Source organism: Haemaphysalis longicornis, unplaced genomic scaffold, assembly GCF_048455015.1.
Source record: "Haemaphysalis longicornis isolate Haplotype H1 unplaced genomic scaffold, Haemaphysalis longicornis Haplotype H1 scaffold_52, whole genome shotgun sequence".
Lineage (NCBI taxonomy): Eukaryota > Metazoa > Arthropoda > Arachnida > Ixodida > Ixodidae > Haemaphysalis > Haemaphysalis longicornis.
Genome location: NW_027526388.1, coordinates 1062761 through 1079689, shown reverse-complemented (window position 1 = coordinate 1079689; position 16929 = coordinate 1062761). Strand labels below are relative to the sequence as shown.

Below are 16929 nucleotides of genomic sequence, written 5' to 3'. Positions count from 1 at the left end.
GTGTGTTCGTGTGCTCGTGTGCTCGTGTGCTCGTGTGCGTGTGCGTGTGTATGTGTGCGTGTGTGTGTGTTCACGGCTTTCCGCCTTCAAGCTGAAAGTCGTGCAACATAGACACATGCCCTAGAACATGCCAAGCACGTAGCAGGCCGCGCCTTCTATGTCGGCAAGTGTGTGCTGAGTCGGTTCAACCAGAAGAAGCTCTTGGCAAGCGAAGCAGCACTTGAGGCGCTTTTCGTGGCAAGCCTTGAAATAACCAGAGCTCTAGAATTAGCTTCTGACCTACGTAAAGCAGGTGTGGGTTAATTATATGGCTTGGATGGCAAGTGCGACCCAGGATAAAAAGCCACCAGGAAGTCTGAAGAGGGTACTCCTGGTTACTTAACAGCTTCCCAATGAAGTGCACGTGCATGGAACTCGGTATCTTTCGACAGCGTATTGAAAAGCTTCACGGTGACCGCGATTAATAAATTGGATGGCGCTGAGGACGACCTCCGGTTTGTTGAGGGTGCTCCAGAGTAACGGAGCGACGCACAGTGATGATGACGATGAGTAAGATGCGACCGAAATAAACACCGTGAATACAATATTCGTGAATGGTCCCCAAACCGGCAAGTTACTACCGGGAATTTAAAAAAAACAGCGCGCCCTTACACGAGTTAATGCAGTATTCCGGCGCTGTAAAACTACACCAACAGATAGATTACATTTATACCAGCTCCCTTTATTTCGGCTGCAGATTCCGTTTTTTGATATTGACTTTTCATCAGTGAGGGCAACAAAAACACTTAATAACATAAGTTTAATCTTGAAGTAGCTTGTTTGTACAATGCGCTTACAGTAATGTTCTCCTTCTGTCGGTGCGGGATACTAGAATATCTAGGAGGAGAATTACTCACACGGTTACCAGTGCTGACTTATAAGGAATTCTTTTTGAACGTTGGCTGAAGGGTCTTCGAAATTGTAGCGTTTCGAGCATTGCATTTTTCCAGCTTTTGGATATTTGTTATGCCTGGAACCACGGGAAGTCCGGTCTTTAATGTTTAATAGGATATAGCATGTTCTTTCCTGAGAAGCATTACGATTGTATAAGTTATTAACAACAAACAAAACGATCGTTATTTTGGAAGAAGTGAACCTCAATGTGCGATATGGGGCGTGAAAATATTAAAGCCTTCGTGTTTCACCTGCGGTGTATACATCTTTTAATGAACAGCTTTTTTACCCTGCCACTGTGTTTCGGAAATGTGTTAATTAAAGGACATTGGATCTTTCATTAAAAAAAACTTCAAACTTATTTTTGCTCTCTGTGTCAGCCGTTGTTGTAAGGACAACATAGATTCTCATGTCCCGTTTAGTGTTAATATGTTACATTTTGCATACCGACACCACCATCTTTAGCAGCAAAGTAGCTGAGAATAGCAGAACGCTCGTTGGAGCGCTTTCCGCCAGAGAATCTGTGGTGCAGCTAATAAACTGTGGGCATAAATATTGAACCTCCTTTTTAGCACGCGGGTTTCGCAATCCCAAGTGGCATTCATGACATATTTTGGTGGAAGAGTCCGGTACATTTCACTCATACCCAGTACCCTATTGCAGACATGAATGACATTAACTATGAAATCACCACTGACGCAGTGCTATCTCCTAACGATCGCACCCAAATGTTAAAAAATGCGCAAATAGTTTGCCTTACACGTTACTGCGAACGGCAATATCCGAGGTAGTGTTTGAGTTGTCCAACCTGGCCTTTCAACAAAGTGAGCAATGCGACTCCCCTTATTAGCAGCAAACAAGCGAACATCATGAGCATTCTCTCGTGAGCGCAAAGCTTCACGTAAACTGGGCTGCAGGTATCAGTTCTTGACTGTAATACCCCCATTTTTCTTTGTATCTTTTGAGAACCCAAGCACTGAAGAGAGTAACAATAACATTTTTTCAGTCACCTATTTTACAATTTTTTTAGAACACCCTACCACCGTCGAAGTGTTTTCGGGGATATCTATCGTTATTTGTGGCTCTAATGCCGGCAGTGTGTCACTCATTACCCTGTTATTCAGTACTTCCCACTTCGTGACATTGATCGCATAATTAAGCCGGCCTTCAAAAAGCCTAATTGCTGCTAACGAGATGCGGCTGATCTCCTGGCAGCCCAGGATTAACGAAAAGAGAAAACTGCAACCCGGCTTGGATGACGACATTCACCGAGACATGGCGGCCCGCAGCAGAAACGAATATTTTTATTTTGTGCCCTCCAGTATGGGGGACTCCGCAATCTTCAGTGCCTCTTATCACCAGGACAGTCCGGAATTGTCAACGTCCTACGTGAAAGTGAGTCTCCACAGCATAAAGGACATTAACATGACTCGACCAAGCATCTGTTCGCATTGCACAGCCGTTACTTACTTCTGGTACGTAACCGGTAGGCGTACGTTTCATGATATAACACTCTCTGAAGAATCATCATGAAGGGTCCACACATTGCCAAGTGCGTCAAGGTCTGGATTGAGGAATGCTAGGATGACCAAGAGTACCCAGCAGCAAAGAAGTTCTCAAGTTTAATTAGAGACAATGTATGTCTGCGCAATCTCGTAAAAGCCTGATAACATAAAACATAACATTAGCCACATGCCCAGAGCAACGCATGACGACGACTTTTATAGCTGGTGACCAAGAATCAATAGTATCCGATACCTTCCACCTTGTGCGAGCGGATCGCCGAGCATTGAAGGATTTGTGTCCACTGCACATCTTAAACGTGACGCGACAGCATCGCTATGAGCCTTAGCAGTCATAACGAATCAGTAATGAAGTGAACTATGGTGCTTGGCTTGATAGTATTTCCCTATCATGATCAGTTTCCCGTTAAGCCACTGTACAGGAGTCTTCGTCTTAGTTTCGTCCGCAGCGTTGTACGGTTATACCGGCGGAAATTTTCGACGTCACGATAACATTCTTCCTCAACAGACTATCCCACCAATCACCTGCGCTTACATTCTCGTCTCAGCTGTCTTTCTTCCCACTCCGGCAGAGAGATATTCTTTTTGAGCTTGGGCCAGAATCTGCAGCTGTTGGACCGACTATGTAGTATTAGAAGCCTACGCTCGTGCGACATGCCAAACATCTCACATGTACACGCTTGCACGTGCACTAAGTCCCCTGATAATCCGTGAATCCTTATTTTTGTTCTCAATGACTATAGATGAAGAGCAGATTTCTTTAGCGCTTGGACTCCCTGGTGATGTGGTTTGCGTCTGCCGCCAGCGCATCTACAGTTTCTTCGCGCATCTTGCGTTTTACATGCATATGCTCACAGTTCACACGAGACGCAACGTTCTTCACATACGTGTCAGCTGGACTTCAGCAGTATCTGTACGACAGGACCGTATGATGCATACGATACCGATGAACTATGATACATTCTCCTCGGCCCCACTTTATCTCTAAATGCTACTGTCCCACCAGCATTCAAAAGGTAAACTGGTTGGCGCACGACGTTCCATGCTAGAATTTCGCTGTCTTCAAAGCCTCCAAGTCATCGTTTTCACACGCTAGTGCCTTTCAGTTTATACTAAAAAAATTCATTACGCACGAGCTTGTGCCACCGCGGGGACTTACAGAATGGGTTGGAATTCCGCACAAAAATTTGTTATGGTGATGGACTCGTTTGGCCTTGTGGGTGTACGACGTGTAATAGCGGTACTCGAGAGGGTAAGAGAAAAGAAAGTATATTAACAGCGCCATCAGAAAACGAGACAGCGGAAAAGCGGTACAATTGCGAAGCACAACAGCAACAAGACACTAGTCCGATACCCCTAACCAGCGTTCAATAGAGCGGGAAAAAAAATGTTCTCACAGCCGCCGCGACGGTGGATGTTCGGCGACGTCGATGGCGGGTCGTCGCCGGTCCGAGACACGGTCGAGCGCTGGCCGTCTGTCCCCAGCTCTGCCCGAGCGAGACGGAAGAAGATGCACCACGTCCTACGTGGCGGGTGCAGCGCTGGTTCCGCACTGGGCCGTGATCCCGAGCCTCGGCCAGTCGCACGTTCACGCCCCGGTCGTCTGCGGGTCCCACACGGGTTGGCGGGCCCCGACTCACACGCCTCGAACTACTCGAACGGGATCACAGGAACTGCGAGTCCGCCCCGGTCCTTGCCCGCTCGTCAGCTCCGAGTCTCCGCTGCCGCCCGAACCGCGTTCCAGCTCCAGCCCTCTTCTTCCTTCTTCACGTCTTCGTGCGCCAGCGCGTGGTCCACTTTTTCCAGCAATGATGGCCAATCCTCACAATCACCCCCCACTTCAAGAGGTTGTTGCGCTCAAACAACCTGCTCAGGCTTTTCGGAGGTTGTCCGTGGGCCTTGATGCGGAGCGTTCAATGTCTTTGACAGCGCGCACACACACAAGCGCGAGGATAGTTCAAATTAACGGGTATAAAAAAAACACACACCCGTTGATAAAGCGAAGGCAGAGATAAATATTAAACAACCACACATCACTAGCCAAAACAAGTGAAAAATTCATTGCAGCGGTGGGGAAAAAAAACAAGGAAAGGTAAATGAATACAGTTAGGGTGCGGACAGTCGACTCATATATTCGGCTCCAATGTTCTCCCTACCCTTGATGTATTCCACCACAAAATCGTATTCCATAAGAGCCAGGCTCCACCGTAACACACGAGTGTTGATGTGCTTTGCCGAGTTTATATAAGCTAGGGGCGGGTGGTCACTTTGCAGTATGAAAGGTTTCCCAAATAAATAGACGTGAAACTTCTTCACGGCCCATTTGAGGGCAAGTCCTTCTCTTTCTATCGTGGAGTAGGCAGCCTCACGAGGTAGGAGACGTCGGCTGGCATACGCAACAGGATGCGCAATTCCGTCATGCTTCTGCAGGAGTACGGCGACAATGCTGGTCGAGGAAGCGTCGGTCCGAAGGATGAATGGTTCGGAAAAATCAGGAGCTTTGAGAATGGGCTCCTTTGAAAGCATTTGCTTCAGGGGGTTGAATGCCGCTTCCTCGGCGTCACTCCAAGCGACTTGATTCGGTGCTCTCTTTTTTGTAAGCTGCGTCAATGGATGACACACTTCGGCATATCGAGGTACAAAATCTCTGTAGTACCCAGTCAGGCCTAGGAAAGAGCGCACCTGTTTCTTCGTCTTGGGGCGTTGGGCAGCCTGAATTTTTTCAAGCGTCTCTACCTGGGGCCGTAGGAGACCATGACCAACCATGTGACCCAGGAACTTGACCGAAGAGTACCCGATCTCGCTTTTTTTCGGTCGAATGGTCAGGCCGGCTTGTCCGACACGTCGGAAGAATGCCTGAAGAATGTCTAGATGCTCCAGCCACGTTTCTGTCGCGATGAGCACGTCATCAAAGTAATGGTAGACGTTTGGGAGGCCGTCGACTAGTTTTCGCATTAGCCGTGTGAATACTGCAGGTGCCGTCTTAATGCCAAAGGGCATAAACCGAAATTGGTACAGGCCAGAGGCGCAAGAAAACGCTGTCATTGGTTTTGACTCCTCGTCCATAGGCACCTGCCAATAACCTTTCGTAAAATCAAATTTAGAAAAGTATCTGCATTTGCCTAGTTTTGCGAACATCATGTCAACTCTTGGGATGGGCTCATTGTCATAGACGAGGATCGAATTCAGCTGACGGAAGTCGACACAAAGCCTTATGGTGCCATCCCTTTTTTTCACCGCCAAGATGGGGGACTGATAAGGGGACTCCGAAGGCTCGATGACACCTAGCTGTAGCATCTGCTGCACCTCTTTGTTCACCGGTTCCTGAATGGCGAAAGGGATTGGGTACTGGCGCCCCTGGATCGGTGTGTCCGACATGAGACGCAACTTGCACTGGACCAGATCGGTCCTGCCTGGGACATCAGAGAAAATCATTTTGTGCGTCTCTAGGAGGCCAGTAACTTGTTCTCCTTGTTCTTTGCTTAAGTCCGGAGAAACCGCAACGTCGTGAAACGTTTCTTGCTGGTCTACATGCAGACACGGCGGTTCTTCCGCGTCCTCAGCCTCGAGTGCGACAGAAGCCTGTTGGCGTGTTTGTGCAGCTGCAATCCGGGGTTCATACTTCTTCAACATGTTTATGTGGAACAAGGTGGTTCGCGTTCCCAAGTCGATGACGTAGTCGACATCATTTTTTCTTTCAAGCACAGTGAAGGGCCCCTTCCATGTCAGGATGAGCTTGTTCGTGTCGGACGGGAGAAGAAGCAATACTTGGTCTCCAGGGCTGAGTTGGCGCCTTTTCGCCCTTCTGTCGTAGTAGCGTTTCTGCACTACCTTGGCTTTGCTAAGCTGTTCGTGTGCAATGCGACAGGTGTCTTCCAGGCGCCTTCTCAGATCGACAACGTAACCGTACGATGTCTTCGTGTCCTGGTCGATTCCTTCTCCTGTCCATAACTCCTTCAAGATGGCCATAGGACCCCTGACGTAGCGGCCATAGATCAGGTCGAAGGGCGAGAAACCCAGGCTGGCTTGAGGCACTTCGCGGTAAGCGAATAGTAGCGGCGCCAGGTACCTATCCCAGTTTTTAGGGCTCTCCTGGCACATGCGGCGAACCATTTGCTTCAACGTGCCGTTGAACCGCTCGACAAGCCCGTTGGCCATGGGATGATATGGTGTCGTGGGCAACTGTGCAAACGAGAGGAGCCTGCTCAGCTCCTTCATCAGGCCTGATGTAAATGACTTTCCACGGTCGCTAACAATTTCTCGTGGAAAACCAACGCGGGAAAACATTTCCATCAACCCTTCGGCAACCTTCTCCGTCTCGATACTCGGTAGGGCAACTGCGTCTGGATAACGTGTTGCAAAGTTTACCATTGTGAGGACGTACCGATTCCCCTTCTGGGAGGTTGGGGAGAGAGGACCGATAATATCGATCGCCACTCGCTGAAACGGGGTCTCGATGACTGGCATACTTCCAAGAGGTACGCGCCCCGCCAGATGTTTCGGTACCGTTCTCTGGCACACATCACATGATCTTACAAAGCGCGTGGTATCGGATCGCACGCCTGGCCAATAAAACTCCTCCAGCACCCTATCCGTTGTCCTTTTGATGCCTTGGTGGCCGGAGAGAACCCCTTCATGGGCCATTTTTAGAACAAAGTCCCGGAGACCGCTAGGAACGACTAGTTGTTCCATCTCCTTCTTCGATGGGAGCCGACATCGGCGGAAAAGAATTCCGTGCACGAGGACGAAGACCGTTTCTGCTGTCTTCACGGTAATTTTCCTGCCAACCGAGTCGAAGCAGGACTGAAGCGTGCGGTCTTCTTTCTGCATCGAAGCGAGCTCCGTTGGGCTTATGTTGAGTGGGCTGATGGAAGCTACAGGTAGCTGGTGCACGCGTTTCGCCGCACTTGCGCATTCCTCCTTCTCCTTGACGGATGGTGGTGGCGCAAATTGGCTTGGCCTAAGTGAACTGTCGTTCACCTTGTTGGACTTCGACTTCCGCTTGGAAGAGGGATGTCTTTTCGGAGAGACGGAAGTGTGTTGCTGCCCCTTCCAGTTGACGTCCGGCGCAGCGGCATCACGAACGCCAGCGACATTTCCCAATATCACCTCGTAAAGAGGGTTGTCCATACAGGTCGCTGTCACGTGGCCTGTGAAGAATGGGCAGTCAACATACACTTCGGCTTCAGGTAGGCACAGAGCAGTGCGGTCAAGAAGGTGCACAGTGCTCATTCCTCCTGTAAGTTTCGAATCGGGAACCAAAGAACGGTTCACGATTACAGTGTTACAGCCGGAGTCGCGTAACACGGTTACTCGCCTTCCTTCCAGCCAACCGTTAGCGGTAGGCATCCGATCCTTGGAAGCCTGGGAGGTTTTGTGGCTGAGGGCCAAGTTCCTTTGTTCATAAAGGGTTGCCAGCTTGTCCTCATTACCATAGCGACACTCCGTTGGACGGCTCAGCGAACATGACGCTTTGTTCGCAGAGTCTACGTTAGGGCACGTTTCCGCTTTGTGTCCGGTCTTGCGGCACTTAAAACAGGAAACAGTTTTTTGGCTGGTGGAAGCCCTGGTCTTCGACCAACAGTCGGCTGGCTTGTGCCCTCGCTTGTTACAAAGGAAGCAGTGTGGCTTTCCTTCGACATCCTGGAGGTCAAGCATTCTTGGAGGCAATGGTGGCTTGCCAGACTCTTTCTCCTCTCGGTGTTTCCCTAGGTTTGTAAGACCTTGGGCCTCGAGGTAGTTGTCAGCATTCTCGGCTAACTGGTCTAACGTTTGACAGCCCCTTTCCTTCAAGAAAATGACCAGCTTATCATGACACTTGCTTAGAAACTGCTCCGAGACTATTTTGTCACGGAGAGCTTCGTAGGTTCTGGTGGTCTTAGCCAGTTCCTGCCAGTTATCAAAATCGCCTAACAAGCGACCAGCGAATTGGCGGCCTGTCTCAGAGTTCTCTGGTTTGGCTCCACGAAACTTGGTGCGGTACCCCTCTTCAGTGTAGCGAAATCGCTGAAGCAGGGTCTGCTTCAGCTTAGCATAATTCAGCGCATCATCTGCAGCCATGCGTCCGACGACACTCAAAGCTTCACCAGTGAGGCACAGGTTCAATGAAAACGCCCACTTGTCCTGCGGCCCATTCTGGCTCGTCGCGATGCGTTCGAAACGCTGGATGTAAGCGTCAAGTTCATCGCGCTCTTCATTGGATGTCGGGATCAGCTTGTGGGGGCTGTCGTAACCACGGGCGACGCTTGTAGCTGCAGACGTGCCTGACTCTGCGCTAGCGTTGGGCTGCTGCTGTCGTACTTGTAACTGGAGTTCAAGAACCGACCGCTCCATTTCTAAGCGAGCTGCCGCTTCGCGATTCGCTTCCCGTTCCGCTGCGCGTTCTTCCCTGAGTCTGGCACTCTCTCTGTCAACAAATTCTTTTAACTCAGTACCGGAGAGGCCAAATTTCTCCCCTAGGCTCACCAACTTCTCGAGCTCCATTTTTGTCCGTCACACACACGGTAACAAGGCAAGGCTCTTTAAGGTGGAATTAAGAGCAAAGTCCTGTCGCGGACGCCAGATTGTGATGGACTCGTTTGGCCTTGTGGGTGTACGACGCGTAAGAACGGTACTCGAGAGGGTAAGAGAAAAGAAATTATAATAACAGCGCCACCAGAAAACGAGACAGCGGAAAAGCGGTATAATTGCGAAGCACAACAGCAACAAGACACTAGTCCGATACCCCTAACCAGCGTTCAATAGAGCGGGAAAAAAAATGTTCTCACAGCCGCCGCGACGGTGGATGTTCGGCGACATCGATGGCGGGTCGTCGCCGGTCCGAGACACGGTCGAGCGCTGGCCGTCTCTCGCCAGCTCTGCCCGAGCGAGACGGAAGAAGATGCACCACGTCCTACGTGGCGGGTGCAGCGCTGGTTCCGCACTGGGCCGTGATCCCGAGCCTCGGCCAGTCGCACGTTCACGCCCCGGTCGTCTGCGGGTCCCACACGGGTTGGCGGGCCCCGACTCACACGCCTCGAACTACTCGAACGGGATCACAGGAACTGCGGGTCCGCCCCGGTCCTTGCCCGCTCGTCAGCTCCGAGTCTCCGCTGCCGCCCGAACCGCGTTCCACCTCCAGCCCTCTTCTTCCTTCTTCACGTCTTCGTGCGCCAGCGCGTGGTCCACTTTTTTCCAGCAAGGATGGCCAATCCTCACAGTTATCCAACTTTGTGGCTTTAGTTTATGCACCCTAACGTGCAGCACCTCAGAGCTCTCGCGTGAGCACTGTGCTCATTTGCATAAGAGTATCTGCAAGCAGGCAGAGTTAAAGGGGGATAGATAAAGTGTAGTCCAGTATTTATCAGAATAACATCGCTGTATGTCTGACGGGATATTGTCAGAACTTTTGGAAGCTCGGTAAATACACTTAAAAAGTCATGTACAAACGCCCCAAATCATGAGAAACGTCACTGTTGTGACAAATTGCGAAAACGCATTCGCTACATGTACACAGAGCTGCGTACATGTATATGTAAAAACGCAAAGTTGTTACTTAACAAAACGGAATTAGGTCTAGTTGTAAGAAACTGAAATTGAGGAGACTCTAGTCTTTAAAAAACAATATCAGCATTTTTGTGAACTGTAAGCAAATGTAAATGGCGTGCCGCATGTTTCAGGATTTTAAGCGAAATCGTTGATTCCTTGGAACTTTCGGAACAATGCTGCATTTTTCGTGATTGCAGGCCGAATCTACAAATAGCTGTACAGAACACCCCCTGGAACATAAAAAAAATCTAAAGGAGGCCCTTTGTCGCTGTAGAGTAATGTAAAAGTTTTGAGGAATGCCACAGCTTTATAGTATAAGTAAAATTGAGCCAAGAACACATTTTTTTAAAGGGTTGTTTGCCGAAAACAGCCCACGAAATAGGTCATACACGAAAGTGACATTGAATAAAGTTTATTGGAAGGGTACGTATTTGCTAATATTACAAGGGTTGCTAATTATTATTGCTAATTATTATTGCTATTGCTAATATTATTGCTAATAGTACGCCAAGCTGTATTTTTAAGTAGAATATACGGCAGGCAGTTGTTCAACGAAGAACCTCCTGAAGAAATTAGCCAGGTTACGCAGTGAACTATTATTCAACTTGATTATCGGGGACATAATAAAGCCTGATCGCCTAAAACAAAGTGTAGTAAAAACACGGACATTTCAAAGAAAATGCATATTTTTTGCCCCCTGCGAGAACGATGACCAACATGAGGTCTCAAAAAAAACCAGTTCTCTCTAAGTGGGTTGTAATTCTGAAGACGGGTGGTTCAGATAAAAGTATCCTAGTTAGTGGAGCTATAAGGAATATAAATAGATATATTACAGCCATTTGGGAGTAAGTGAGAGGTTTATCTGACTTGGACAAACAGCCTGCAGTAAAAAAGCATTGCGGCGATAATTCAGAAGAGTTCACAAATACACCACTTTGAATTGTTGGCGCTTTCTGCCTTACCGATTAATAAATAATGGATGCGTGTGTTGCATGTTTGCTTTATGACGTTGGGGTAGAAAAGTGGAATACAGGAACCCGTAACGGATCAAAAGTCAAAACGCGTACGTGCAAATGGGTGTGGCGGATTTCCTTAGACATACTTCTTTTTCTCTGGCATCTTTCGCGCTATTTCAATACGTTGCGGGGAATCGTGCCAACTTGGTTGACAAGCTGGATCGCATTTGTGTGTGCGCCGCAATAAAGAACCTAAAGCGAAATGTCAAAACGAAGGCAAAGCACATTAAAACAATCAAAATAATTGCAAGTGGTTTCTTGCACTTAGGACCTTTGATAAGCCACCTAAAAGTTGTTGGGTTTGCAAATTTTAGTTTGTGAGAACTGGAAAAAATACCTTACCAAATAATTTCACTTCCACATTACGTCAAGTACTCCAAACACGTGGGTTGTCAGGCGTCAGAAACTGCTTACAGCAGTCCACCATTTTCTATAAAATTTTAGCTACGATAATTGCGCAGTGCAATGTCGTCGGCAGAATAATTGGGAGTATCTAATTCAGCAAAACTTGAAGGACTTAGATTCAAACCCTCTTGTTGGAACTATAGATAGAGAGGCATGCACTGATGGAGACTCGTGACGTCAATTGTATGTTTGTACCGACAGTGTCAATTTTTTAGAGTTTCCTTACGCCCTTCCTTTTTATGTATACCACTGTTGTAACTACAGCTACCTACTTTTTCCTTAAGGTTGCTTTTCTGGGGCGAAACACGGTTTGGTTTTCAATTACGTTCTGTAAATTGTTACATCTTTCTTTTCTGGTTTAACGGGAGCATATAATGAAACTAACTGCGTCGACCACTACGCATACGATACCACTGTTCATGAATTTCTTCGCATCTTTGTGGCTACAAAGGAGCACCTTTTGTGACTGCTTGAGGGTGAGTATCAACATATTTTTCAAATAATGTAGCTTGGTTAGCATCAAGCTGTGCATTTGCGCAAACATGTGCATAAATATTGGCTCAGATTTGCCATAAAATTAGGATTGTCACTGCCACTATACTCTTCAGTCTTCTTTTATGGACAACTTTACCTCAGCGTTGCCGTGGGGTCTTGTCGTCGGATGTGGTAGGAAGATGACGTGGCTCGGCAAAACACATCTCGTGACATTAGGAAAAGAAAGCTTAGGAGAGGCACCGCTTTTAAACGGCGGAATAAGGGAAGTGTGAAAGAATTCACATTGTTTTTCCCTCTAGTAGGATGTCACTACCAAACACGCCGAAGCAGCGTCGGCAAAGGCCAGGTCTCCAGCTCTCTACGCCATGATGCGGCCCAGCCACATCCTGGTAATGGTCGGGAAGTGCAGACGAAGCAGACAGCAGAGTGGCCAGCGAAAGCGGAGGACGTGGCGCATGTGCACAACATGTAATAAAAAAAGAGTGCCAATTTCTCCTCCCACCGGATCAAGTGTCCAGAAAGGGGAAGTGCGAACGCCACACCACTTGCTCTGAATAATCTACGTGGTGTGCCATACTGAGACAGCCAGCTGGCGCTTATATCCGATTACACGTCATCGTCATCATAATCGTCATCCACCTCATCATCATCATCCCCATGTCCACGCCCACTGCCAGGCAAAGACCTCTCCCATCGATATCCATGTAAGGTTTCTAAAATAAATAAGGTTTGATCACACAGTTTTTTGCCATCCCCCGCCCTCCTTCCCAACTCTGTTGTTTGCCTTTTTCTTTTTCGCCAGTCATCCCCGCCCTCCACAGGTCAACGGAAAAGTTCCGTGGTAGAGAGGCCGTTGTTTGACTCCTTTGCGGCGGGGTGATACTTTAAATGGCGCCATCTTTAGACCAGCAGCCTCAGAGCCAGCCTTATAGGAGCCGCCTGCGCATAGCAAACAGACAGTTGGATGTTCGTTTTTAACAAGAGTCGCGTCGGCATCGCTTTATGTAGGTACGCGATTGCGATGTGTTGTGCCTTCGCTCATCGAATAGGCTTCGAGATGGTAAAAAGGCCTTTTGTAATTCCGTCCAAGAAACCAGACGTAAGAAGGATAAACGCTTGTTTGCATAGAATTGGACAGCCAAACGTTAAGTCCATGCTGTCATCACTCCTTTGCGAGGCAAGTATTAGCACTTCTTTCCTCGCTTTTTTAAAGTCTCCGCACTTTTGAGTGGCCACTTGCAAAGAATTGCGTATTCGCTACACAACACTCATCGACCTTTTCTTCTTTTTCACGTCGGACAGATTTTTCCGTCGTCAGCTTTGCTCTGCACCTAAGACCGTGTATTTGTTCTGTGCGCGCTGTGCGCACTTACTTCAACGTGTAATTCTCAGTGGCATAGCATGTCCAGTGGGTTGTCGCAGGTTGCCCTGTTGCAAGGAATACGTTTACCTGAATTCATGCTTATTCTGGTTGACGGCAGCTTGCGTCCGATTCTCGAAGGGTGAGTGGAAAAGTACTCTTCTGATGTTTGAAAATTTATCATGCCACTTCGTTCATGCGATCATTAAATACCCCACCCCGAAGTTCTTTCGACCCAGGGTGACTGCGAAAATACAGCCCTTAGACCTAGGGAGTATTGGCGCACTTCAAGCACACTAGAGATGCAAACTTGTACGGCACAACATCGCTTGTGCGGACACAACAAACAGCAGAATGTTGACTTAGGGTGGTGCCTTCAAATGCTGAAGAGGAAATGGAGGGCATGGAACAATTGGAGGGCATGGAACAATTTTGAACTGCTAAGCTCATCTGTACAATAGCATAATCCCACAAATGACATCCCACTCGCGGCGCGTCTTTTAGCTCTTCGACAGTTGGTTCAAAAAAACCAAGATGAAGTAGCATTTGCGTCTTGAAAATAAAGGAAAAGAGCAACGCCTGGGAGACTGTGAGAGATGAGCAGATCCTGGAGCTTTTCGGCGGATCCGCTCAACAGTCACAGCAATTTGAAGAAGGCTCTGCGCCGGCAGAAGCGACCGATGAAAAAGACACGCCTACCGTTAATCTATGTGAAGATCCTTGTGGCTTGGGGATGGCTATTGCATGCCTTCCATATAAGGCACACTCAGTATGCGCACTTCAAGTTGCTGACGTGGTGTGCTTTCTGGACACTACAGCAAGATTGCAGGCATCAGTGCAAACCTGCATCTCCTCGCTTTTTGGCGCAATAAACTTTATTCTTTTCTGCAAAGGTTACTCCTCAATTTTATGTATTGATGACCTTTATTTCTTATATGAATAACTCACACTATGGAAGTATTTGCTGTAAAACGCAGGGGTTCACATTAACGAGACTTGGCTGCAATGGTCTTGAAGAAATGCTTCACGTGTACGCCGATCTAGATACGATGGTTGCGCAGCAGCGACTGCATGCGAGGCCGTCTCCCGGTAGGTTGCGTGCTTGAACCAGGACCGGCGTTACAGATAGCTACCGACCTATGCACGCCGATTCCACGCGTGGAGTTTATATTGCTTGTTTGGTTCTCTTTAGTTCTTTCCTACGCCTGTGCACCGGCTGGCGGTGCGTTTAATCCGAATTTCCGCTCTTGATTTACCTGCCATTTATGTTACTACCTCTTTCTGTCGGTGCGTTGGGATCAGTGGTTGCCGATTTACACTGGGGAAACGGTATGTGGGATCAATAGTGCTCAAATAAAATAAATTAACCCGAAATTGTTATTTGGCTAGGTTGGCGAAAGCGCGCACCCGGCCGGCGTCCACGTAATGCGCACCCACCCAGATATTGTCCACAAAAAACGGTCCACAGCTGCTTAGCCTTTCCCAAACCATTCCATAGCATCCCACACGTATGATAGCGTGCATACAACCGGAAGATTACACCAAAAAATTCCCCCGCATTTCCCCGAGGGGGAGAATGTGAAAGTGCGAATGCACGGTTGTCGGCCCGCTTGCGGCGCTTGCGCTCGGCCCCCGCAGCCCACCGCCTCGCCGCCTTCTCTTCCATCTCTTCCATCGGGTTTGTAGTATCACGTGTACACCACGCAGTTATCAAGCCGCTATAACGCCGCTGAGTCGCCAACGCACGCCGCTGACGACGTAGTTTGAATGCGTTAAAGATATAAGGCGCGTCACTAACACTGATATCACCGTTGCGTCCGTGGCTTGGTCGGTAGAGCGTCGCGCTGCGGACGCAAAGTCCTCGGATCGAAACCTGGCGCCGGATGCTGTTTCTTTTTTAAATATAGAGGAGCACTGCGGACGCCGCCGCCGCCGCCGCCGCCGGCGGTGGATGGTTTGGGGTCGCTTATAAAGTGCATTCGCACTTAAAAAGAAATATTGAGCGGGTTTCCTTTTTTTTTCAACAGAAAATATGACCGGGAAGAAGCCCTTTGCCCGCACTGTTTCATGCAGTGCATCAAAACAGGAAAATCTGGAAGAAGCAATTGGAGCGTGGTTAATTCATATTGGCTTACGACGCATAGCACGAGTGAACAAACAACAAACACAACATCAAAAAACAATAACTTCTGTGCATCTCGAATTTCCAGCGCAGTCTCCGCATTCAGCTTCTGAGGCAGTTTAGCAACAGCATGAAATTAGTAATTCTTCAAAAAGTAGCTGCAGTCAGTGTGATGCAGAGGATCTCGGTTATAACAACGTCCAGAACTGAGATAGGTGGTATACATTCATTATGATAGGACAGCGGAAACTTAACGGGGCGAGAGAAGCACTCTACACGAGCGCTCGTGTTGTGTGCCATTTCGTCCCGTGAAGTTTGCGCTGTTCCATAGTAACGATTGTATGGTATATTCCACTTAGGCTAGGCTCGGTGAAAAAACTGGGCTGCAAGATCCTGCGATATTTTTGCATCGCACTTTCAGTGAACATACCACACGCGATGGTATTAGCTGCGTACATCTGAGCAAGCTCAGCAGGCGCACGGTAAAGGCAATTTGTACTCACTAGGTTATGATCGCTTAGGTGCGGAGGCAGTGGATCAAAAAAATATATCCCTCATATATCTGTCGTTATCACCACAAGCATTCACCTAAGACGACTGCCATAGTTAACTCTGCCACCTGTTGGGCTTGTAAGCCACCTCGCCGGAGCTTCTACAAACGTGACGTTCCAGTTATGGCGAAAACGCATCAGCGCCGTTGAAACTGTTGCCTTCAATTAGTGTTCCCTTCGCGTAAGATCATTATTCTTTGCCGCAAGAAAGACGGCACTTCCACGCACAGAATGGCGCCATTTGGGTGTTTATACAAATTCCAGACTCCCCTGGAAACTTTTGCCCATGCATAGGCGACCTTCGCATCGAAAGAAAGCTCCTCGACGTAAAGCTAAGTCAGCAAAGTTTCCGCATGTTTAAATGAACAAAAATGCTAGAGAATAATGAACACTACTCGAGCATGTGCATATGGTATCATTGTGTTTTATGTGTGCACGTTGGCGTTTGCATAGCTAAGAAACAGGGCTAGACGTAACCGTGAATTCTCGTTGCTGGCTGGTTTTGTAGGTCGGTATGGGTACAGTCGGCATGTACTGTTACAACTGCTACTTTTCATGTGACTACTCGCAAGCCCCACTGCAAGGGAAGCAAATCCTGCTTTTGGGATTAAACTGCTGGGATTAAGTCGCTCGAAGCGCTGGCGATCCGCAGGCGCCCTTTCAGCAAATCAGTGAAACTTGCTTTCCGGACGCGAAACTTCTCGGCAACAATATTTGGGTTGTCCTTGAACAGGTGAGAGGTTTGAACGGGCGATCGAGTTTTACTGGCATACATGAGCGACTTTGATCATCACAACGCAGTTGTAGTGTTGCGACGTTGTTACAGCTTTTTCAACCATGTCTGGCGGTAGGTATAACATAAGGTGCTGCACAAAACAGTATTTGGCATCGAGGTATTACTTTCCGCACGGCGGTGCAAAGTTTGTAACATCAAACATCGCTTTCTCTTTTCATGTGCTGTGGATTATCAGGAGCCAGCATGGACGTGTACCGCCAT

At 48.3% G+C, this 16929-nt stretch overlaps 1 protein-coding gene across 1 annotated transcript; it reads right to left on the bottom strand.

The window, feature by feature from the left end:
- Positions 1-120: 120 nt before the first annotated feature.
- LOC144140848 (uncharacterized) lies at positions 121-8939 on the bottom strand. Its single transcript, XM_077672357.1, has 3 exons — positions 6288-8939; positions 5139-6038; positions 121-243 (listed from the first exon to the last, which is right to left on the bottom strand). Exons 1-3 carry the CDS (start codon positions 8937-8939, stop codon positions 121-123), a joined length of 3675 nt encoding a protein of 1224 aa, XP_077528483.1.
- Positions 8940-16929: the final 7990 nt, after the last annotated feature.